This window comes from Rosa chinensis, chromosome 3, assembly GCF_002994745.2.
Source record: "Rosa chinensis cultivar Old Blush chromosome 3, RchiOBHm-V2, whole genome shotgun sequence".
In the NCBI taxonomy this organism is placed as follows: Eukaryota; Viridiplantae; Streptophyta; class Magnoliopsida; order Rosales; family Rosaceae; genus Rosa; species Rosa chinensis.
The window spans coordinates 35,142,125-35,168,086 of NC_037090.1; the positions used below are offsets into that span (position 1 = coordinate 35,142,125).

The 25,962-nt window shown below is 38.1% G+C and overlaps 1 protein-coding gene, 1 long non-coding RNA gene and 1 pseudogene across 3 annotated transcripts; 2 read left to right on the plus strand and 1 right to left on the minus strand.

Annotated features, from left to right (window-relative positions):
- Positions 1–60: 60 nt before the first annotated feature.
- Positions 61–5,223, plus strand: LOC112193332 (cold-responsive protein kinase 1). Of its 2 annotated transcripts, none has more exons than XM_024333432.2 (9): positions 61–169; positions 250–671; positions 2,427–2,833; positions 3,066–3,188; positions 3,423–3,550; positions 3,700–3,913; positions 4,076–4,307; positions 4,446–4,596; positions 4,683–5,222. In XM_024333432.2, exons 2-9 carry the CDS (start codon positions 292–294, stop codon positions 4,998–5,000), a joined length of 1,953 nt encoding a protein of 650 aa, XP_024189200.1. In that variant the 5' UTR covers positions 61–169; positions 250–291; the 3' UTR covers positions 5,001–5,222. The 2 variants fall into 2 exon arrangements, with proteins under 2 accessions (XP_024189200.1, XP_024189201.1); XM_024333433.2 differs by having other exon boundaries at positions 64–164; positions 4,683–5,223.
- Positions 5,224–17,828: 12,605 nt separating this feature from the next.
- Positions 17,829–20,999, minus strand: LOC112191525 (annotated as a pseudogene).
- Positions 21,000–25,030: 4,031 nt separating this feature from the next.
- Positions 25,031–25,649, plus strand: LOC121052171. Its single transcript, XR_005808248.1, has 2 exons — positions 25,031–25,199; positions 25,397–25,649. It is a non-coding gene; the product is annotated as an uncharacterized LOC121052171 (long non-coding RNA).
- The last annotated feature ends 313 nt before the right edge of the window (positions 25,650–25,962 follow it).

A 25,962-nucleotide genomic window follows, 5' to 3' on the forward strand; every position in this document is an offset into this window, starting at 1 on the left:
AGAGAGAGTCCATAATCGAATGATGCTATATATCTTGCATATTGTGTGTGTGTGTGTGTGTGTAAGGGAGAGAGAGAGAGAGAGAGAGAGAGTCCATGATCGAATGATGCTATATATCTTGCATATTGAAGCTCATCGATCTGTTCCCAGCATTAATCTGCAAAGTGATGTAACTCTAGTGGTTTTGTTTATCTTGTTTACTCATACTCAATATTTCAAGCTAAATAACTTTGTTCTTTTCTTGTTTAGTCTCAGCTGTAGACATACAGATTCCCAGTAATTAAGAAAGTCATGATGAATAAGAAGATATTGACAACACTGTCAATAATTACGATCAGCCAGATATGGTGGTGGGCTTGCGTGAGTGCAGACCCGCAGATCAATCTTCTGAACGAGGGTTGCAGCCAGTACAACGCAACCAGCCTGTCCAACTTCTATACCAATCTCAACGCCACTTTCTTGGACCTCAAAGCGCAACTACTCAACGGCAGCAAACACTTTGCAACGGCGCAACAGGCCAAGGGCTCCGACCCCGTCTACGCCATGACGCAGTGTAGGAATTACCTCTCCTCCGCCGACTGTCTATCTTGCTTTGCCGCCGCCGTCTCCCAAATCCGCAACTGCTCTGCCTCCAATGGCGCACGCGTCGTCTACGACGGCTGCTTCCTCCGGTACATACCACCTCCTACCTACTACTATTCTTCCATTTTCTCTATTTATTTATTTCTTTTAGTTTTAAATTTTGTTATATTTGATGATTTTTCAAAGTTAGGCAGAGCCCTTAAACGTTAATTAATGGAAGACCTCATATACCACCCAAAGACATGGTGGCAAAACTCCAGGACATAGCAACGGCATGCATGTAAGATGCATACTAGGTATAGAGTCATCCATAAAACAAGTACACACATAGTTTGTTTTGCTAATCTGATCATTCAGTGTGTATTTCTACTAATACTTCCCTACCACTCAATGACCATAATATGCCGGCTTCTTGTAGCTACAATATTCAACTCTAATAATGATGCTACGCAATAAAATTAATAGTTGCTCGAGTCAATAATTCAAATTTGGAATTTGCAACCCATTAGCATAATCCGACGGAATTAGAAAAGAAATAGAAGTCAAAGAAATCATGTGTGTCGTTTTCAAGTTGGTGCAGGCCATCCACATTTTAAATCAGCAACCTCTTAGCATTACATATTGATACCAGTTCCTTGATACCATCAGGTATTCTGGTTTAATATGACATACTGTTGAGGTGGGGCTGTCAAATAATTCGAAAAATTGATGTGTAACAACTTAAATCAATTTAATGATCCGATTAATGTCAACTCAATTATTCCTCCTTCCTCAACGAGATGTCATACCGGCCTACAAAATCCAGATTAGTTAAATGGTTATCAATACCATGTTGATAATTGAAAAAGAAAATTTACTTATACCGTTGGTGTCAAAAAATATTCGGCCATATCGATGATGGAGTTCATTCGATCAGGCCAAAGCCGTATCATTTGCTCTATCACCCTGATTCTTCTTTGGCACGCAAGGTTTTCTGGACTCATGATGCTTTTAGTCATGTCAAATATCTCTTTTCTTAGTTAAGCTAAGATTTTAGATTCTACTTATAATCGCTTACATTGTACCTTAAAGCCGGCCTATTAGTCGGAAAGCATCATATAGTACAACAAAAGCCTGATTGATACCACCGAATAAAATCCCTCTGTGCCTCAAGACCACCCATTTATGACTCGCAAATTGTTAGCAAGGGTGAAAACTGTGGCAGTTAAAGTTACAGCCTTCCAAATAGGAACTTGCAAATCCATGGTCCCGAACCGTCTTTTGTACGTACTATGATTTCTTCCATACCATATATCATTTGTCTCTATATAAGTGCAATCTTAGAAAATATGAAGATGTTGAATGCCATGTACCTAGATCATGCATGGAGTTTTTTTAAGTCATGCATGCTCACAATTCTAACTTTGTAATGTGCAATAACAAATCAGAATACAAAAGGCACAAACTAATTAAGGAGAGAACACTAAATATGTAATGACAAATCAAACAAATTAACTGTAATAAATAAAACTGTAACAATCAGTGGTATCTCAGCCATGATCAATGTATCATATATACTACATAAGTACTTATGCCAACTTGCTTGAGCAGATTTCTTAATTTACGTACAACTGCATTTTTCTGTATCGTTCCAATTCTATCAGATGACCTCTAAGGGACATGCTACTTGGTTTGGAGCTCCTATGTGATAGGGCAGGAACCAAAACAGAGATTAATGGAACTCGCTTTCGACCTGAAATTAATATAATTATATAGATAATGAGATCCAAAACATCTAGAAGTGAAATGAATATGAATGTAACTGCATTTTGGAAGTTTGATATCAGTTGTGTGCTTTTGTGTAGGTATGAGAGCAGTGGTTTTTTTGACCAGACTGTAGCTACCCTTCCTGGTAATGTAGGACTCTGTGGGAATCAAACTGGATCGCCTGCTACAACCTTTACTGCAGCTGCTGAAGAACTTCTAATGGATCTTCAAGTTGCTACGCCCAAGATTAATGGCTTCTTTGCAGCATCTAAGGAGGTAGTTAGCGGTAGTGGAAACACAACAGTCTATGGTGTGGCACAATGTGCTGAGACAACTACCGTAACTGGTTGCCAAGATTGTTTGAAGGTGGCATACACCAATGTACAGAGTTGCCTTCCCGATACAGATGGTAGGGCAGTTGATGCCGGTTGTTTCTTGAGGTACTCTGCTACTTCTTTCTTCCCAGATAACCAGACTACTAATATCAAGCCTTTCTTAGAAAAAGGTACGCAAGATCTCTTACTTCTAGATGATTATTCAACTAGTCCTATCATCCAAGTACTTTATTGAATATTGATGTTTCATTTCGTTTTGGACATGGTTATTTTCATTAGCTATGCCCCCTCTAATTTGATTAGAGATTTATGGAGGGGAGATAAAAGATATTTGACTAATTTCTTAGTCCTTAATTTAGTGCTTGAAAAGCATAGTTAATTTTATGATATATTCTCTTTCAGGAGGCAATTCAAGAAAGAAGGCCATCATCATTGGGGTAGTGGTTGGAGGTGTAGGTCTTATTTTACTCGTTGGAGTTTTGATCTATTTCAGACTTTCAAGGAAGCCCAAGACGGTTCGTAGAGGTATTGTCTTGTTCACAACCATATAATTTGAAGTTTCACTTTTGAGATCCTAAAGTTTGAATCCTAAATTTCGTTGTCTTACTGCTGTATTTACTGTTTGCATGTACTTTTCTTAATCCTATAGGTAAAGCAGACAAGTTTTCATAAATGTTAATACCAAAGCATCAAAGATATTGGACCTGTCTCTGTGTTTTACGAATATATCAAAAAAATTCACATTGCCTTCTTTTCTAGGAGACATATTGGGAGCAACCGAGTTGCAAGGTCCAGTGAATTATAAGTATAAAGATCTGAAGTCGGCAACAGCAAATTTTAGTGATGCAAATAAGCTAGGAGAAGGAGGATTCGGGGACGTCTACAAGGTAAAAGAAAATACTACACAATTAGATGCTCTGTGAAATATTTTAATGTTAGTCCTTGGTTACACATACTTTCTCAGAGCATATTCAATTTTTCTAGTTCTGATTGCATAATCTTAAGTACTGTCGTTTACAATTACATCCTTGAACAGGCAACTCTAAACAATGGGAAAACAGTTGCAGTAAAGAAACTAGCTATACTCCAATCAGACAGGGCAATGACAAGTTTCGAAAATGAAGTCAAGCTTATAAGTAATGTACATCACCGGAATCTAATTCGCCTTCTTGGATGTTGTAGCAAAGGACCAGAATTACTTCTGATATATGAATACATGGCAAACAACAGTCTGGACAAATTCTTATTTGGTAGTCCTCTGCTCCTAGCCCGGGCTAGCTCTAAATCCATGCATATAAACAAATATAAATAAAATGTGCATATGATACATTTCATTCAACTTTAATGTTCATCTGCTTATTTCAAGGTTCTTTCTTCTTTTTTTTTTTTTTTTTTGTTTTCCATGGAAATAGGTGAGAAAAGAGGCTTTCTAAACTGGAAGCAAAGGAATGATATAATCGTTGGTACAGCTAGGGGCCTAGCCTATCTACATGAGGAATTCCATGTATGTATCATACATAGAGATATAAAAACCAGCAACATTCTCTTGGATGATGGTTTTCAGCCAAGAATTGCAGATTTTGGGTTGGCAAGGCTTTTACCTGAGGATCAAACTCATCTTAGTACCCGATTTGCAGGAACATTGTAAGCTAAATTACTTATCTATATTTTATCACTTCGAGTACTAGCCTCTAATGTATACAACCATGAAGGCCTCAATCCCTCAAGGAGTGATACTTGAAGCTCATCTCTTTTTAACATTAATTTGATGTTGTGTGACAGAGGATACACAGCACCTGAATATGCAATCCATGGTCAATTGTCAGAAAAGGTGGATACCTATAGCTATGGAGTAGTAGTCCTTGAAATTGTAAGCGGCCAAAAGAGCAGTGAGATCAAATCTGATACTATGGGTGAATTTCTCCTCGAAAAGGTAACTTCAAAACTCTATATCCTTCTTTTAGTCTTATAGTACCTGATGATGATGCACACCTCACCTTTTATCACATTAATGGCTAGGCCTGGAAACTCTATGAGAATGGCAAGCACTTGGAGTTGGTCGATGAAACGTTGGATCCCAACGAGTTTGACGCAGAAGATGTGAAAAAGATAGTTGAGATTGCTCTAATGTGCACTCAATCATCACCTGCTCTAAGGCCAACAATGTCTGAAATTGTTGTTTTACTCAAAAGCACAGGCTTTTGGGTAAATAGGCCGCTTACTAGGCCTGTGTTTGTTGATTCTGGCCATAAAAGAGTACGGGTGGACACGTCAACTTCTACTGGTTCCTCATCATCCAATGCTACAGCATCCATCTCTCAACTTTCAGGTCGCTAAACTTTGTGGGAAGACGCTGTGTGTGTGTGTGTGTAATGGAACTGCATGTACATATATATGGGTGCCGGTTTATTCTCTTCAAACTTTGGGGTTTCGATTTAAAATTCTCTTTTCGTATTTGAAAATAGTCTTCAACAATTTTGGCTATTAGTGAGTTTCCTCACCATGTTTTGTCTAGGAATTAAAGCCTACTGGCTGAACTATGTAAATATTTTGCACTTTCTGTGAAATTATATGTTTTAGTAATGCATAAACTAGGCTTTTTTCTATGCCAAAGGTTGGAAGGTTTACTCTCATAGCCTAATAAGGATGAGATGTTTCAAGAATTTGGTTGATTAATTGGAAGAAAGCTACTATTCTCGGGCTCCACTTTGGATGACATGAACGCTGACAGTTATTAATTGACCGGTCTCCACTTCTTAGAACTATTCCCAAGGCTTTTGGAAGTTCTAATCTCGAGATAGCTAGCTCAAACCTTTCACCATTATATGGGAAGGGTGGAGATGCCATTGGATACGGACTCAGAACCAAAATTTAAATCATTCAGCTCACAGTACAAATTATAGAGGAAGAGTGATGAACATTAGTGAAAGTATAACTAATTAAGCGCAAACAATAGCCAGGCTAAATGACAGCATTATTCTGAGACAGCTAATTAGTTATACACATTACATATTACATATTAGACCAACCAAAACCAAAGTTTCCATCCGAAGCATACCTTATAGAAAAACAAGTTTCATTGGGAACAGAACTTGCATGGAAGATGACATGCATATACCGGTTTAAAAGCAGAGTAAAACTGTTTCTGCATAAATAGATACGTCAACTTTAGTTCTTCACAACTTCACATACATTGTGATTCTCTTACGGATTAAATATGTACAGATTATTCGTTCATTTTTGTATGTATATTGTCTTAATTCGTGTTCTTGTATCAGTTCATGAACATCTCACCTAGTAGCTAGAGAGAAACTATAACAACAATTCCTGAGGTATCCAAAGTTGTAAAGTTGTAGTTGACAGGCAGAGAGTTGAATCAGTAAAGGAACTGATGCTATTTGAACGAGAACTGAAAAGATGACAACGGGAACGGAATCTGGATCATTTCTAGGAACAAAGGTGCAAGAGTAATCTGGGTATCCACTGCTGAAAAGTCATCTTAAGAACGAAACTGCCCTGGCTTCCCAACGCAGGTTTGGTGACCTTCAGAATCTGGTTAATCTTTATTGTATGTTTCTTTATTACTGCAACTTCTTTGCTTTTTTTTTGGTCTGCAACTTCTTTGTATGAGAAATAGGTCAAAGAGAGGCTCTCTAAATGGGAGAAAGAGATTAATATATCAATCGTGGATACGACTATGGCTCTAGCCTACTTAATGAAATTACTTACTGGATAATATATACTGGTCACCTTGCTACTACCTAGCTATTAGATGAAACCTACCTATAAAGTTGAACTGTCTGAAAAAAGAAACTTGTGACTGTAGGAGGAAATTATCTTGGTTAAACTCAAGTAAAAGGCATGTCTTATGTACAAGGATATGCATCTGAACGAGGTGATCTGCATACTGCTTAGACAATCCTGATGCTCTTTTCCTAGTTCTCCCCCGGAATTGAGATATCAACTACATGGGCAAGCTCGCAGATCTACTACATCTTATTAGACTAGTAGATAACCAGATATTGTATTTTGGCTCTTGATTTCAACAATTATTTTCATGGGATGGAAATGAATCAAAGAATATATATTTTATAAATCTTGACATGGTTGCAGAAAATAACAATTTCAGATTTGTCATTACACATCTGTACACCTCAAGTAGATCTACATTGCCAAACCCTTCATTAACATGATCTGAAGTCCAGTGATAGCAGAAGTATTGCAAAAAAGCAGAATGCGTAATATGAAAAAATCTAATACTGGGTTGATTTATAATTTGATAATCTGTCCATGTCATTCTTTTTTTTTGGCTCAAAATGTCCCGACATTCTAACGCCAACAATGTGTGTAAGTTGCTCCGGCAAGTCTCGATTCTAGGAGTTGCCTCGACTAAACTCTAAAGTGGCTTAACCTTGGGTGAATCTTGCAAGTTTAGGAGTGTAGTGTTCATTAGAGTTTTGTTTTTGCATTTACATTTGATTCTGTTTTACTTGGGAAATAATCTCCAACAATTTTGACTAATGCAGAATTTCCTTGCTGCTCTTTCCTAGAAAGTTAAAACGCTAGGGTATGAAGGATACTGGCATTGACCTACACCAGGTCCTACACTTTCTCGATCGGATGGGTTCCTAAAGCATATATCAGAGATTTGAGAAAATTAGGAACGATGTCACCAATACACTCCTCTCATCTACTGTGAAGTGACCGAGAGATTCAATCATCCCACCCATAAAAAACTATGCGTTCAGACATTCAGGTGACAGCTCCCTGAGAGTATTACCTCTATAGAACTAATATCGGATATGCAACCCGCAAAAAGCGAAAAATTCTAGCCTTCAACTTGACATCAAATTTCTAATGCAAACCAACATTACTTCCAAACATGCATGAAATATATACAGATCATTGTAGTATTGTACCCTTATACGGGAAATTCTAGTGTAGTTGTGGGTATCTCATACCCACATTTACAAAAGTGAGAACAAATTTTGTTGTCAAAGTTGTAATTTGAGTCCTACTTTATGTAATCTTAGTTCTAATAATGGTAATTGCACCTCTTACGACATTTTACAAGTTTTTGAACAACTTTATTTGTCAATGTTGTAATCTTAATTCTAATAATGGTAATTACACCTTTTACGACATTTTTACAAGCTTTTGAACAAATTTGTTGTCAATGTTGTAATTTTTGTTTAACTATATGTAAATAATGTAAATGAATATGGTAACTTTTGTTCTCAATGTTGTAATTTTGGTTCAAATACTTGTAAATTTTTGTTCAAATAGTTGTAAATGAGGGTATCTCATACCCACCAGTATACTAGCTTGTCTCCCCTTATACATACATGTATGCCACCTTAACACATGTCCTTATTTATTTTACATGGAGACTGATAGTTCTTGTTCTTTCATTCTGACTTCTTTTTATTTATGGATCATAGTTATTACATGAAAACATCTGACCTGGTAGATGGCCATTAGAATGATACTCGAACAGCAAGCAATGCCATCAACTGAAAAATGAAGTCGGGATGGCCCAGCCAAACAGCTCCAGTTACCAGATTTTCATCTGTAATAGAACTATCTATTGGATCAGGTTCCACCCATTTTGCTTCTGACAAAACTACATTGATCCTGACCGTTGGGTGTGCAGTACATTTCCTTCCCTGCATGCTAACCAGCCAAAAAATAACAATTCTGACATGCTAAACAGCTTCAAATGTAATAAGTAAAATAACCACCTAAGCAACAGAAAAGAACATCTCATATCCAAGTTAATATTTACACTTCAGATGTGGTTAGCATGCTACAACAAAACAGTATCTGTAATTTGTTTAACGAAGAGAGAATTCGAGAGAGATTGATGAGAGAATTGTGTATTCATTATTGAGAATAGGAGCCCTATATATAGGGATTACAAAGTACATGTTCTAATGTTACAAGGAAAACTAATCTTAGTAGGGCTAGGAATTCTAGAACCTTCTCTCCTATTACAACCATGAAACTAATCCTAGTTTGAATAGGCACACAAAACTGATTTTCCTTCAACACTCCCCTTTGTGCCGCTCAAACTTGGTGGTGACGCTTCATCCGTTGCCTGGTTAAAAACCTTGCTCAAGTGAAAAACCCTATGGGACAAAAACAAGCTCGAGGAGGAGAAAAAGAGTACAACACGTCCTTCATTCTTTGAGATCGAACATGTAGGCATCATAACTCCCCCTGATGTCGATATCTCCCCCTGATTGCTACAATCGTGGGAGTTCGGATAACTTTCTCAATCCGATGCTCTTCACATGTTTCTGGAAGGTGGATTTAGGTAACGACTTAGTGAATAAGTCTGCTACATTATCCTCTGATCGGATTTGATTCACTTCAATCTTTAGAAGTGATTGTTGTTGCTTATTATAAAAGAACATAGGTGATATATGCTTGATGTTGTCGCCCTTGATGAAACCTAACTTCATTTGTTCAATACAAGCTGCATTATCCTCATAAATGCATGTAGGTTCATCCGTGGTAGACTTCAAACGACAACTTCCTTGAATATGTCTAATTACAGACCTTAGCTATATACATTCACACTTGGCTTCATGTAGAGTAATAATCTCTACATGATTTGAGGAAGTAGCAACAAGGGTTTGTTTTGTAGACCTCCAAGATATCGCAGTGCTTCCCATGGTAAAGACATAACCCGTTTGGGAGCCTTTTTTGTGAGGGTCAGAGAGGCACCCTGCATCAGCAAAACCCATCAAAACATCATTGTAGTTTTGGTGGAGGGGAGTAGGAAGACGCCGGTCACCATAGACGGCAGCGGCCAACTCTTGGAAGGTGGCTTTTTGCCTCTTAGGGTCTGATCCCAAAATTCCGTTATTCCTTTTCTCTTTGTAGGGATAAAATAGGCCCATATCAATCGTACCTCTTAAGTATCAAAAGATTGTCTTTACACCAGTCCAATGGCGACATGTTGGCGCAGAGCTATGACGAGCTAACAAGTTCACTGCGAATGAGATGTCCGGTCTTGTGCATTGAGCTAAGTACAATAATGCGCCTATTGCACTTAAGTAGGGCACTTCGGCCTCTAATAATTCTTCGTCCTCATCCTTTGGACGAAACGGATCTTTTCCGGGCTCAAGACTACGACCAATCATGGGAGTACTCACAGGCTTTGCTTTATCTTCATTAAAGCGCCTTAGAATTTTCTAAGTATTTGCAGACTGATGGATCAAAATCCCAGCACTATGGTGCTCGAGTTTTCCCAAGACAAAATCGTGTTTTCCCAAGATCTTTCATCTCAATTTCGGATTTCAAGTATTTAGCTCCTTCAACTTATCTAGAGTTCCAATTAGGTTCATGTCATCGACATAAACTACTACGATTGCAAATCCTGAACTTGTTCTTTTAATGAACATGCATGGGCATATTTCATTATTAATATATCCCTTCCCAATCAAGTAGTCACTTAGACGGTTATACCACATCCGTCTTGATTGTTTTAATCTATATAGTGAGCGTTTTAATCTTATTGAAAACGCGCTCCGTGGTTTAGAGCCACTTGATTTGGGTAATTGAAGTCCATCTAGAACCTTCATATATATATATATATATATATATATATATATATATCTCTGAATCTAGATCCCCATAGAGATATGCTGTAACCACATCCATAAGCTGCATGTCAAGTTTTTCGGAAGCTACCAAACTGACAAGGTAGTGGAATGTACGTCCATTACGGGAGAATACATCTCCTCGTAGTCGATCCCAGGGCGTTGTGAGAAACCTTACGCCACGAGACGGGCTTTATATCTAACCACCTCATTTTTCTCATTACGCTTTCTAACAAAGGCCCATTTATGGCCAACAGGTTTTACATCTAGGGGTGTCTGCGTTATAGGCCCAAATATCTGTCTCTTTACTAGTGAATCTAATTCAGCTTGGATTGCATCTTTCCATTTAGGCCAATCCACTCTTCATTGACATTCTTCGACAGAGTGAGGTTCGATATCATCATATTCTATAATTCCTTTTGCAATATGATATGCAAATGCATCATCAATAGCCATAGAATTTTTATCCATCATCTCATGTACACTAGTGTAATTCATGGAGATCTCTCTATTCTCTGGAATTGGTTCTGACATTGGAGCGTCTCCCAATGATGTTGTTTGGAGTAATATTTTCTATATTTTTAGTATCATTTTCCCTACAATTTACTTAGTTATTCTCTTAACAATATCATTTCTAACTTACTTTGTTGTATTTAGGTAGAAATGAGCTTCAAACGCAAGAAATGAGCTAAGAAGAGCTGGAAATGAAAGAAATGAAGGCAAGGAGGAAATGAAGCGCAGAAATGGGAAAGAAATGGAGAAATGGAAACTTTCCTAATGTAAAACAGGAAATCCCAGTTGAAGTAGGAATCCTAATGCAACTAGGAGTGAGCTCGGAAAAATAGTGTTCGGAAATGAGAAATGACAGAGTCCCAGTTGGACTAGGAAACCTGATGACAATAGGCAACCTGGTGGTGCTAGGAGATGTTGTGGCTTCAAGATGACTCAAGATAGTTCAAGAATGTTCTAGAATGCACAAGGAATTTCGGCAACAAAGGATTGGGCTTTGAAATTGTCCAATTGAGAAGCCTGGCCCGAAGTTTGAAGCATGTGACTTGCACATGAGTTTCTAGACCCTTCCATGATGTCTTGAGGAGTCCATGGTCCATTCTAATTGCTTTTTTCCGTGTAATACAAAGAAGATACAAGAAGATTTCGGCAAGAGTCCATTTGGGGATGTTTTCGGATTTCTTTGGAATTCTTGGAGAGAAAATAGAGGAGGAAGAATTGAATTATGATTCTACATGCAAGGAAGCCGAAATATGGACTAAATACATGGAGAATTCGGCCAAAGGAAGTTTACTTGTTCTCTAATTCAAATGGAATTTTCTTATTGGTTGAATGATGTCACAAAAGGAGAATTCATGGGAAACTCTAACCCTAGGCCGTGCACTATATAAAGGAGGGGATACATGCTGTGAAAACCATCTCTCAACCCTGAATCAAAATCGCAAACTCTCCCCTTTACTCTTCCAAAGTTTCGGCCTGTCCAAGTGTTCAAGAATTTGAAGCCGTGAAGCAAGTTCCTCCTCCATTCTTCATCCTTGCCGTAGCTATCCTTGCCGTCCATCACCTTTGAAGACCTTCTTGCGTTCTTGAAGCATCTTTAAAAGTGTAACCATGAACCCTAGAACTTTGTATTCGGTTTTGCTTTCTTGTAACTTTAAAATCGAATTGAGTAGCGTTCTATCTTTTTGGTTTTCTTGGATGATGCAATTTCATGTTAGATTAAAGTATTTGTTTTGATGTTTAGTTTCCAATAGCCTTGAAGCATGATTTCGTTTTTGGATTTTCAGATTTATAGTTTTCGAAATCTTTATATGTTCTTGAATGTTTGTTGATTTTGTTCTTCAATCCCATCTTTTATGTTTCGATTTCTTTGTTGACCAACTTAGGTTACGAATTGCATGATTGAATTCATAATGAGATGCTAGCATTTTAGGTCTTGTTAATTAAAGTGGAAAACCTATAATTACTGAGGTAAATCAACAAAGAGAATTGCATGCTCGATTAGCGTTCTAACTTGTGTGTTTTTCTTAAATCAATCAAACTTTCTAAGTGTTTAATGCGTTGAATGTGTTTGTTATTGGATTGGTCACTCTTTAGCATAGCATGTTTAATAGGGTTAACTATGGTGCGTTCATCTAGTTAATTTAACTAAGGAAAGTAAAAAGAACTTATGCATGCGTTCATGGTTTGTTCTTGATTGATTTTGTTCAAGTGTGTGTTTGATTCGAAAACTATGATTTGTATCCTTGGATTCGTGTTAAAGGTTGTTAACTTCATCTCTACATTTCATCTGTCCATCTTATCTTGATTCTTGGTTGATTGGTCATTGTAATTAGTTAATTAGATTATTAGTTTAGTAATTAAAACAAATTTCGAAACCCCCTTTTCTATTTGTAAATTTTCGTACATATTGTGTAAATATATTAATATTTTTTCTTTGATGCTTAAATGACAGGAGCACCCTCAATCCCCGGATAGAACGATCCATATTTGCTATATACTACAATTGTCAACAAGGTTAATTTTGAGAACTCATTTCGAGCTCATCAGATGTCTCTTGGACATAACCATAATCCGGAATATTCTCATGAGATTGATTATTTACATTGATGGTTAATGGATTATTTTGTGCCAAACTCGCTTTCTTTCTTGGGCGAGAATCCATCGAACCTATGGGCCTCATGCGCTTCCTGGCGGGAGCCGTGGGCCTAGCCACAACGTCACCAAGGGAGGGGATGTTGGCGCCATGCTTAGGTATCCTTGAGGTGGTGTCATGTCCTCTAATTTTAGGGACATCAATCCTTACAGGCACGTTTGCAGCAGATATATGTGATCTTGTCACTTTAGCGATATCAGAAAACGCATCAGGCATCGATTCTGCTATGTTCTAAAGATCGAGAATTCTCCGTACTTTAATTTCAGACTATGTGGTTCGGGGATCAAGATGAGACAGAGTGGGGACAGACCACGACAATTCCTGTCGTTCCTGTTGAACATTTATGTTCTTATCTCCCCCTAAAGATGGGAAGACTGTCTCATCAAAGTGACAATCCGCAAATCTAGCGATAAAGAGATCGCATGTCAAGGGTTCTAAGTAGCGGACAATCGTTGGAGAGTCATATCCAACATAAATGCCTAATCATCGTTGATGACCCATTTTAGTGCCCTGTGGCAACGCAGTTGGCACATAAACTGCACACCCAAATATGCGTAAGTGTGAGACATCAGGCTCATACCCAGTCACCATCTGGGACACAGAAAAGGGTTGAGTGGCAGTAGGCCTTAGACGAATAAGCACAGCTGCATGCAATATTGCATAGCCCCAAGCAGAAATAGGGAGATTGGTACGCATTACCAATGCTCTAGCGACTATTTGTAGTCTTTTAATGGCGGCTTCTGCAAGACCATTTTGGGTGTGAACATGAGGAACAGGATGTTGAACATCAATCCCAACGAACATGTAATAATCATCAAAGGTTTTTGATGTAAACTCCCCAACGTTGTTTAATCTTATAGACTTAATAGGATGATTAGGGTGGTTAGCCCGTAACTTAATAATTTGGGCTAGGAGTTTAGCAAATGTAGTAGTCCTGATGGACAATAGCATGACATGTGACCAGCATGTCGATGCATCAACCAACACCATAAAATATCTAAATGGTCCGCATGGTGGTTGAATAGGTCCACAAATATCACCTTGGATTCGTTGCAAGAATGGTATATTTTCTTTAGTATACTTTTCATAGGATGATCTCGATTCTAATTTTGCTAAAGAGCAGGCTTTGTAGAACGAATGATGGGCTTTAGAAACAACCAATGAGGATTTTGGTTGAGCCATGAAGTCACAATGGACTTTAGAAGTAGGATTTGGAGTTGAAAGAGCATTGGTGGTGTCAAGGCCACCCTTAGGCAGCAGGGGGATGGCGGCGCAGGCCAAGGATGACCAGTTTTTGGGGTGAACGGCGTTGTGAGGCTCAGGGGCTCTCTCGGGGTCCAAAATCCTATTTTTACTTCTTTTTGTTTTGAAAAATGGATGTCCGTGCGAAGTCTTTAATATACGGATCATCATGTCACGACTTGAATGTCCCAAACGGTCATGCCAAAGCCTATATGTGTCTGAATCCCATAAATCATCTCTCATAACATGATTGGATTCAATTATTCAAATAGTGGTTGCATACAACCCACTAGATCAACACATAAGTTTCTCTAAGACTCTTTTATGTCCGTAGTCATTAGAGGTGATGCAAAGGAACTCTTGTTCATTCTCACAATATGTTTCCACATGAAAACCATTGGCTCTTATATCTTTGAAGCTTAATAGGGTTCTTCCTACCCTAGGAGCATAAAGAGCTTCGGTGACATTTAAAATTGTGCCCTTTGGCAACATAAATAGGGCTGGTCCTCTACCATGAATCAATTGAGATGATCCAGCCATCGTAGTCACAGAAGATCAAGTAGGCGTCATCCATAGAAAGAGTTGCCTATTTCGAAGAATAATATGTGTAGTTGCACTATCCACGAGGCATTCTAGCTCTCCGGGAAACATACTGAAAAATAATAAAGTTCGAAATTAAAATATGTCCAAGACATTGAATAAAATAAATCGAGACTTTATTAATAATAGCCAATGATTACATCAAAGTTTCCAAAGTCTAATCCAAAAAAAAAAAAAAAAAGCAAATTTAGACAAATCTTAGTCACTCTAACTGTTTGGTAACTCCAATCAAATATAACCAGGTAAGTAGAGAGAGATGTCGGTGGAACGAGGCTCTCTTAAGTACCACTAATCTCAATTACTTTCCTAGACATCATACTTCATTAGATGCGCCACATGAGAAAGAATTAATACAATTGTCATTTATTGACTAAGGCATATTGCCATTACATAATTCTTGGAAAAATAAAGGACTATACTAATCAAAATCTGCAACATCCTTGTGCAATTCCTTGTCAGATTTGAAGTCCGCTATGGTGAGATTGATGTTGGCATCATCACCATCTTCTTCTTCTTCGGCAAGATAGGCTTCATGCTCTCTAAAGTCTCTATATGCCTTGTAACGTGCAGCTAGTTGATTGCTTGCATTGCATTGCTTGAACCAATGCTCACTTGATCCACATCGATGACACACGTCATTGTGATTTCCTCCCTTTAATTGAGGTGCATTGTTAGCACTTGGGTGGCGTCCTCTAGAGGAGTCGGCGCCATTCCCATGGCTTGGGTGGCTCCACCACGTCCTGGAGCCCCACGACCTTTTTTCCCATGTTGCCATGTGTTGCCACGTATTCGTCCTTCATTCTGACGATTACCTTTCTTTGTAGGGCAGTTATATGGACCAAAACGTCCGTTGTGTCCCTTATTTTTAGGGTTCCGCTCCTTGCGCCCTTCTTTGAGTGCATTATTATAATTCGCCTCTTGAACGCTCTTAGTTCCGATAGGCCTTGAATTATAATTCTTCACGAGGATATTATCATGTTTTTTAGCTACAGACATAACATTAATTAGCTGATGAAACCTCGTGATCTGTCCAGTATTGTATTCAGTCCGATATTGCTTTTGATAGCAAGATTGTTGAGACGGGGAAGGTGGAGAGAGTTTTCTCAATTAGCTCTTGCTCCGTGACAGGTTGTCCACAGAACCCCAACATGGTTTTGAGGCGTAGAGCTTCCGAATTATATCCAGCTACAGACTTGAAATCGGCGAATCGTAGATTGCTCCATTGAACTTTCAAGTCGAGGAGGAGGGAGTCCTTGACATTGCCAAAATGCCATTCTAGTGCAACCCATAATTCTCTAGCATCCTTGATTGCCATGTACTCCAATTGGAGTGATTTTTCCATGTGGCGTCTCATCAAGATGAGGGCGGTGGCATTATTTGTAGCCGTATGCTCAAATAGGAGCTCAGGGTTTGGGGCCTGAATTACAGGAAGGATACCTTTTGAAGCGAGATGGTTTTCAACATTAGTGACCCAACTATGATATTGCGAGCCAGTTGAGTCAAGTATAGGAAAGTCAAGCTTCGGCTTTAACATCCTGAAATCAAGAAGAAGAAGAATATTAGTTTCGAAGTCAATGCTTCCACGACAACTAATTAAATAATAAGATTTCCGAGGTATGCTACCAAGAAATCGATTTCCAAGAATATTTTGGATTAGACCAAAACAATGATGTTTATATGGTCATAAATCGATGCTTGCGGACGCTCTTAGTCCGAAGTCTTACGAACGCTCTTAGTTCGTTAATAGCTTGAATCCCCACGATTCTGCTTTTCAAGAATCGAACCCACATTATAAGAAAGGTGGGATGTAGAAGAAGGGAGGTTGCAAGTCCCCGAAGAAAAAGAAGAAGAAATTAAGGTACGAAAAGCGGGAACTTTAATTATAAATACTTACTTGGTTAATTTGAAGCTTGAAACCTTGAGTCTTGAATTCTTGAACTTTTGGAAGCTTGGACTATTGTTGATTGATGGAGGTGCTTTGGATGGTAGCAAAGGATTTTGGTTGCTGCCGAGTATTGCAGGAAGGTTGGCCAAAAGCTACTGCTGCAATTAGTCCGGAATGTGCCCGGTGTCCGGTTCAGTGGTTGGTTGGCTGGCCAAAGGAGCTGCAGGGGCAGCGGAGGCGCACGGCTGTCCAAGAGGGCTGCAAGGGCAGACTAGGACGTGCAGTACTGCTGCAGGGGCAGCAGGCGTGCGGCAAGGCTAGCGTGGGCTAGGTGCTGCGGTATTAAGGCTAGAAGGTTTCGGGTTTTTGAGTTTTTATTTTTGTGGTTAGGGCTTGGGCTGATAAAGTGTTTCAGGCAGAGAGAATTCGAGAGAGATTGATGAGAGAATTGTGTATTCATTATTGAGAATAGGAGCCCTAGATATAGAGATTGCAAAATACACGTTCTAATGTTACAAGGAAAACTAATCCGAGTAGGACTAGGAATTCTAGAACCTTCTCTCCTATTATAACCATGAAACTAATCCTAGTTTGAATAGGCACACAAAACTGATTTTCCTTCAACATAATTCTAGATATCAGTCATTTGACTACACTCGCTGCAGTAATCTATTTTTTTGAAATAAAAGCATTACCCAGATGTGTTATAGAGAAACATCACGACTTTAACCACCAATAATATAGGATACAACATTAGAATCCAAAAAACATCACGACTGTATTCACCACTAGTTTTTTGCATATTGTTTAGCCCCATTCTGAAGCTTTTGGTGTTGATATACAAAAGGCTTCTAGCTCCAGTTCTGCTGTTTTTCATTCTCGTTCCAGTTGCTCGAGATGTCTAACATTGGTCAAGTTGTTTCTGCAGGGATTCAAAGTGCCATTGATCCAGGTGGAGTCCTAGTTCCGCTAGGAAAGCTATTCTGCAGTTTCTGTGTGGTTGTTGTGCAGCTGGTTTAATTGATATTGTGTATGTGTTGTATGATATGATCTTGTGGTTGATGTGTTGTTTGTGGCATCATGTAGATTTAACATTTCATTCTCACTTCTTTTTTATTTATGGATCACAGATATTACATGGAAACATCTGACCTGGTAGATGGCCATTAGAATGATACTCGAACAGCAAGCAATGCCATCAACTGAGAAATGAAGTCGGGATGGCCCAGCCAAACAGCTCCAGTTACCAGATTTCCATCTGTAATAGAACTATCTATTGGATCAGGTTCCACCCATTTTACTTCTGACAAAACTACATTGACCCTGACCGTTGGGTGTGCAGTACATTTCCATCCCTGCAATGTAGCCAAAAAATAACAATTCTGACATGCTAAACAGCTTCAAATGTAATAAGTAAAATAACCACCGATAAGCAACAGAAAAGAACATCTCATATCCAAGTTAATATTTACACTTCTGATGTGGTTAGCATGGTATAACAAAACAGTATCTGCAATTCTATATATCAGTCATTTGACTGCACTCGCTGCAGTAATCTATTTTTTGAAATAAAAGCATTATCCAGATGTGTTATAGAGAAACATCACGACTTTAACCACCAATAATATAGGATACAACATTAGAATCCAAAAAACAAAAATATCAATGGGGAGGTGCAAATCAATATATATAGGCAGGAAATATGAGTTCTTCGCAGAGATGCAAACTAATAAGTTGATGACATGAGAAAACAGATACCATCCCTCTTTACAAATGAGTAGAGTTGATGATCCACCACTTACACTTAATTTAATTAGTTACTACAGTACAAACTGAAGAAACCCTTTTCACTAGACTTTAAATTCTAGTAAAATGAGTGTATGAAAACGAGTGTAATTTTGGTTCATAAAGGTTTTGCAACTATCCCTCTCCCATGGAGAGAGCTGTGTTCAAGTCAACCTCTAGATATTGGATTCTTTCTCTGAGATATTAGGTTTTTCAAACTTTAAGTGCCCAACTTATTGAAGTTGAAGGATGCAGAAGGTATAATCAGTAAAAAAAAAAAAAAAAAAAAGGATTCGAGTAAGAACTTAATGAATACGAGCAAATGAATTTTTGGATTAAAATTCAACAAACAAGGGTGGAGTTTGGTTTAAAAGAGAGAGTACAAATTGTTTCATAAGTGAATCTGTAAATTGCCCTTACCTGCAGAACACCAGTAGCAGCTAAAATCTGCTGACCCTGGCAAATGGATGCAACTGGTTTCCTTGCTCCCATAAAATGTTTCACTAATGCAATAACCTTCTCATTCAATGCCAAATACTCTGGGGCACGACCTCCAGGGACTACAAGAGCATCGTACCTTGTGGCATTTATAGTTTCAAAGTTGGCTGTCAAAATGAAATTATGGCCTGGCTTCTCACTGTAGGTTTGGTCACCTTCAAAATCATGTACTGTAGTTGCACATACATCGCCAGCTTTCCTCTTGGGAAAACTGCATCAACATGGCATCCTAGTGCTAGAAGTGACTGAAAAGGCACAGTTATCTCATAATCTTCCATGAAGTCCTGCAGGTTGATAAAGTAAATTATGCTTAGCAAATGTGAGATATCTAATATTTCCATTGTTGGCGACAACCATAGCTAGGTAGTAAGAATCAGTTTACAGAACCAGGTCACGGAACCCTCTCAATCTTGATAGTGGAAACAAAATTGCCAAGTGCCTACTTGGTATTGTTCCGTGTTGTTTCAAGATAATATGTCAAGGGGATGGTCCCCATTTTTAATATGTCAAGTTTCTTTTTGTGTTCATTTATACAGGGGTGTATAATTGTATATTATCAAGGAAAAACTGTTACATATAGCATATATTTTATGTGTCAAATGTATATATAGTATTCAGTGGGAACAATTCTTAGGTTCACCCCTAGGGTGAATGAGCAAATCCACCATCTCTTGCGATTAATGCATAATAACTTTATAATTTTCTAATCCAACCATTCATGTTGTATAACGTAATATAAAGATTAGCTCTGTAAAAAATCAATCAAATTGAAGACCTTTTAGTTATTCATTTCTATGAAATACATGGACGGTCCATCATAGTAGTAGTAAGTGTTGTTAGAACCATCCATTTGTTTGATTCAATTAGATAATTAAACGATTTCTGATTTGATTGATTTTTCACAGAGATGATCTTTAAAGGATAATTTAAGATATAGACCGTTGGATTATAAATTTATTAAGTAAAAATATGTTAATCGACAACGGGGGTGAATACGTTCATTCACCCTAGAGGTGAACCTAAGAATTATTCATTCAGTTGTTAGTCTGTTACCAGAGAAATCCGGACACATGGTTTAAAATAACAATTAATGATGATGTTGATAATCTTAAATGAGTATCACAGTCTTATAGTGATAAACACGGTCTTGGATATATTGATGATATCACAACCTAGATTACTTGTGGCAAGACAAGACAACAGCAAAACTTACTCCACAGAAAAACAGGATCCTTCTCTCTGAACTAATTATGTGTCCTCCCAATGCCTTGACAAAAAGCCTGATGAACTCAGCATTACCTTCATATGTAACCCCAGTAATTATATTACCATCGGCAATACATGTCCCCATGGTATCAGGTTCCACCCACTGAGCACCCCCAGCAAGGAGTACAGGTCTCATAGGTGGGAACCCTGTGCAGTTGCTCCCCTTAACCAAGCCTGCAGCTGCTAAGACCAATACCCCACGGCCCATAGCAGCAAATCAGCAATTATCTTCCTGGACTAGGCAAACTTGTTGACCAATTGTAAAACCAATGCATCCATAGCAAGATACTCAGGAGATCGTCCTCCGGGGATTATTATTCCATCATAGTTGCTATATTCAATGTCATCAAACGTTGCATTCAGAGCAAAGTTCTGACCACGTGATTCCGGATGAGTCTGCATGGAAAGTAAAAGAAGCAGATCCCAAAATAAACAAAACGAATTGGAATTAGATAATCAATATAGCTTTCACAATTTGTAACATATCAAAAACATATACCTAGACTCTGAGTTTCACACTCTTTCATTCTTTTTTACAGAAACTAGTTCTAGTGTATGGTTACTTGGTTTATCAGTCAAAAGTGATGATATATATGGATGACCTGGTGGGCAGAAGTGTGTTGATGAATAGCGGTGCGGCAGTAGTCACCAACTTTCTTGCCGGGACAGACGGCGTCAATAGTGACTCCATAGGCCTGCAGTGTTTGAAAGGGGACCATGGCCTCGTGGTCTTCCATGTAGTCCCCGCATAGTAACAGAACGCGACGTTCACCTTTCCCGCTCCACATTTTTGCTTCTCTTTCTTGTTCTGTGTTTTCCTTGGAGAGAAATAGAGATGGATTTGGGTGGACTCGATTCTAAAATACAAGAATCTCATCATGGCTTCGAGTCTGCACTAGGCTTACTCAGCAATAGCGGAACTGGGCTCAACACGTCGCACTGTCACAGTGATCGTGTCGTCTCTACATTTTGCGGTCTTCCTGGGCTTTATATAGCTTCCAGCTATGATCAAATTTCACTACAGCCCCCCATGCTGGGGTGAATTTTGAAAAATAATTTCATTTGGGGACTTGAAAGAAATTTATTTTACTAACATCAAACCACTCTTTTTTTTTTTTTTTTTTTGCATTTTTATTAATTCCGGGCGAAATTAGAATGGAAACATCATCCATCTCTCTAAAGTCAATAATTATGGCTGATAATTTCTTTTGTCTATAGTATTTTCATCTAGTGAATCCAACGATTCATGTGGCACAACCAGCCATTTGAAACTTCACTCGAAATCGACTCAAAATATTTTATATGAAGAAATATATAATATACATATTTTATTTTAGGGAAATTTTACAATTTTGTTAACGTATGACATGCATACAGTTGTCTTAAAGTGGTAAAATGAGTCCTCAAAGTAGTAATATTAGTCCTCAAAGTGGTTACATAAGTCCTTAAAGTGGTAAATTTTCTTAGTCACACTAGGCTAAAAAAGCTAACAAACAACAGGGAAAAAATGTTGTGTGATTTGGACGATCCCCGTTATGTATCAGAGCGTTGTGTGATGAAAAATGGCACAACGGTGGAAACCCGTTGTATGAAACACAAATAGTCGACACTTATTTTGTTATTAGTGTTGTGCCTTCTCTCAACATATGCCAGGCAGAACTATCGCGTAGCCATGTTGCGCATGGTAGGTGCATGCGTCAAACAACAAAGCTTGTTTCCAAGCTGTTGTTGAAAGGCATTTTCAGACAACGTTTTTTAAATTTCATTATCTTCTGATTTCCCCTCACACTTCAGTTGTAGACTATGGTTGTTGTGTGGTTTAGTTTTGGACAATGTAGTTCGGTTTTTATAGTTGTGTGAATGTAAATAAGAAGTTATATTTCTTGTGAAACCATTGTGTGATATATAAGAATGCACATCCAATGAATAATGATCAATTGTAAAGAAACCATCACTACTTCAAAAATTGAATCAGATGACGGCTAAAAACCGCCGTCTGATATAGAGGCAAACCGTCGTATATCGAGGCACCATCTGATGAAGGTCGATTATAGGGAGCCGTCGTGTGAAGGGCTCGACAACATTAGTTGTTGCGTGACTATTCTTTAGATGTCGGCGACTTTAGAAACTGTTGTGTGATTGCAATTCAGAGGTCACTTTATTTTATGCCCGTTGTGTGACTTTCATTCAGACGATAGTTTTTCAAAGTATCCATTATCTATTTTACATTCAGACGACAGTTTTTATTTTTGGGTCATTGTGACTATTGTGCACGTACGACAGTTTTTTTTTGTGGTTATTGTTGTCCTAATAGAATGATTCAATGCATTGTATATGTTGAAACTGAAATAAAAAATGATCAAATTAACATTAGCTGATCAATATATAGAAGAAATTATTATAATCCACATCATGCACCAAAATAGATTGTGCAAAGGTAATCTTTCTTCCACAAAAGGAATACATCTAATACTACGTACTCTCCTAGCAATATACATCCAAAAATTTACTTAAGGAGTCTAGCTTTGCTGCTCTCATGGCCTCATTGCAGTCTAGCTTGGGAAGCTTTTGTAGGAGCTTTTTGCTCTCTTTCTATAGTTCCAGCTGCATATGGATCAATAGTTCATTGAGGGGTACACATGCCAGAACAGAAACTGGACCAATATGGACAGAACACTAGTTACATCTGCAACTCAATTATACCCTTTCTCACCAGTCAATGCTAGGATCTTGTGCCTGAGATTAGAAAAAAAGAAACAACAGACTTATTCATATATGCGGTCAATGAAATGTATTGCAACCTGCAGAACAGAGAACAATACTAAAAAGTTCAAACAGTACTCATGTATTCTTTTAGCATCACATGTTTTGTTGTCATGGTGACCAAAGTGCCTCAGTATCAAACAAGTTATTTGTGATCAAAATAGAATGCAGATGATATATTTGCACTTCAGATTAGAAAATACCAAGTTCAATATATATTATGAATCTAGGAGATCACTGGCTTGCATAGTCACTTGAGGGATTTTAATAAACTTCGGAAGGAGCCCAAGAATCATAGGCATAACAAAAAAGGAAAAAAATGACTGTAAATTCCTAATCAGATAAGATGAATGAATGCATACTTACGTTGGTATTCCCACTATATCCTTTAAAGCACCTGCTCCAAGTTGCAGACCTATATACTGCATCGCCATACCAGAAGCTATATCAGACCCTAGCCCAATAACTATACCACTTTTAGTGTAGGTATCCACCTAGAATGTCAAATATGAATCTTCCTTCGATTAGTTCCTACATATACCAAGCATACAAATATCATCAAAGAAAGACATAAATAGATAAATATAACTACTGCCAGCTCTATAATTTCAATTTTCATGTTCCTTCCTAGCTAATCTAGTTAGCTATAGTTTAACTACTCCAGCCAAAATGATAAGACCTCCAAATTCCACTAGAAGCCATATGTACTGTGGTCCCATCATATGTATTCTATTCCACAACCATAAAATGTGGGAATGCTAAAATATATGTTATGGCTAGACTCATAAAATGTACTCATAAAAATCAGCATATCTTTAGATCAAAGAAATCAAATATAGTAGTTAGAAACTGTACTGGCACCAAGGTATTAGTTTAGTAGTGGCAAGTCAGTTACCTAGTGCCTTTTGGACATGAGGAACATAAAAGGATGACATATATATGCAAATAAATTAAGAACGCACAAGAGGTTAAAAAAGGTCATTTTCTAAACATATGCAAATAAATACCAAAGGAAAGCAGAGGTGCTTGGTGATTATAGGAACTGTAAAGCATAGTTCAAACCCCCCGCCCAAAAAAAAAAAAAAAAACACATGTGTTGTAAGTAGTTATGGCTATATCATGTAAATAGATGGAGAGTCATATATGTCTTTCACTATAGATTAGTGATTGATAGGATTGTGAATAGGAGTAATTGATGTTGCTATTAAACGTTGCCTATTTGTATACATCATGTACTCCTATATAAACCCCCTCATCTCTCACTACTAAAAAAAATTGCATTTGCGACGGTTTTTTACTTCGGCAGCGATTTCCGTCGCAATTGTTATCAATTGCAACGGCAAATATTCCGTAGCGAATAATTTTTATTATTAGCGACGGCAAATCTTTACCGTAGTAGAATTAGTTATTAATTGCGACGCATTTTCATGTTGCCGTCGCAAACATATACATATCTACTTTATTAAAAAATGACCTCCCTATCACTCCTCTTCCTCACTTAACCACCACTACCTTCCCAAACCTCAACTGTCGATCACACCCTCCTCTCACAGATCCATGCCCAAGCTCGACCTCCACTGCGCTGCCACCGAGCCCAAGCTCCAGGGAGGCCGCTTCGAGGAGGGCATCACCGACGCCATCGAGCGCTTCACCGACGCCATCGAGCGCTTCACCGATGCCGCCGAGCCCTTCACCGAGTCCATCTCCTTCGACAAAGCCCTCTACAAGCATGACATCATGGGCAGCAAGGCCCACGCCTCAATGCTCCCCAAACAGGTCCTTCACTTTAGTTTCTCCATTTTCAGTTCTCTCAATTTCTCAATTTCTAGGGTTTGATTTGGCTACTATTAGGGATTCATCACTGTCGATCTGATAGTTATGAACTGAGTTGGATGGAATTGATAGCTCGTTTACTGTTTGTATCTGAGTCTTTAGCTTCCAGATCTGATTTGATTTTTGTTTTTTTTTTTTTTTTTGTCAACTTCCAGTCTTTAGCTTCCAGCTCGATTTCTCAACTTCCATAATACCGCTCGGCTCTTCTCCGATGCGCCTCCTCCCTCCGGAGTGCCTCCGTCGATTCCACTGCCTCCAATTAATATGGTTTCGATTTTTTTGGGTGATTGGTTTGTTTTGGGGTGCTCATGATTAGTTTGTTTTGATTTTGTAGGTTCTATGCCTCAGACACCCTCTACTCCGCGCCGCCTTCAATCTCTAACTCTCTGAACGTAAGTTCCAACTTTTAAGTTTGAATTGGTATTTTAGTTAGTGGGTAGTTGGGTACTGAATCTATTTTGAATTGGGGTTGAAATTTGAACAGAAGAATTTGTTTTTCAGTTCTTCACTTCTTCGTATCTGTTTGAAACTTTGAATTGGTTCTTCGTCTTCACTAATTGGTTCTTAAACTAAAATGTTTGCACTATAGGCATGTTGTTCTTCCTCCAGAAGTGTCCAAACTACTTCCAATTTTCCAAAGAATCGGCTTCTTTCTTTCTGAGGTAGTTTTTTTTTATTGGATTTGTGTTGGCCTTTTGGAGATATGTATTAGCCATATAAGGTCTCAAAGATTAGGGAATGATTATTGTTAAACTTCAAAGAGATTGTATCCAGTTCCTTTTGTAACTCGGTATATGTATTTGACTGCTGCATTAGTTTTTCAGGTCTAATGTTTGATTCGATATTTGGTTGTTGTCCTTCTCCTTTGGTGCCAAATGTTTTTTCTTTTTTCTTTTCTAGATTGGGTTTATTGATTTAGTATCATTTTGGATATTTAACTGGGTGAATGCATCAATTTAGTGTTTGCGGCACTGCATCTAGTGGTGGACTGGTGGTTAACTTGTTTTTTTCTTTTTAGCTTGTTGTGTGTTTGGTTTATATTGAAATTGAAAGAGGAATAAGATAGTGACATTATGTATCATGTACCATGTTCTTGAAGCAAAAATAGTAATTAATTTTTGAGTGCAATGTGTTGATGACTTAATGTTGGAATCC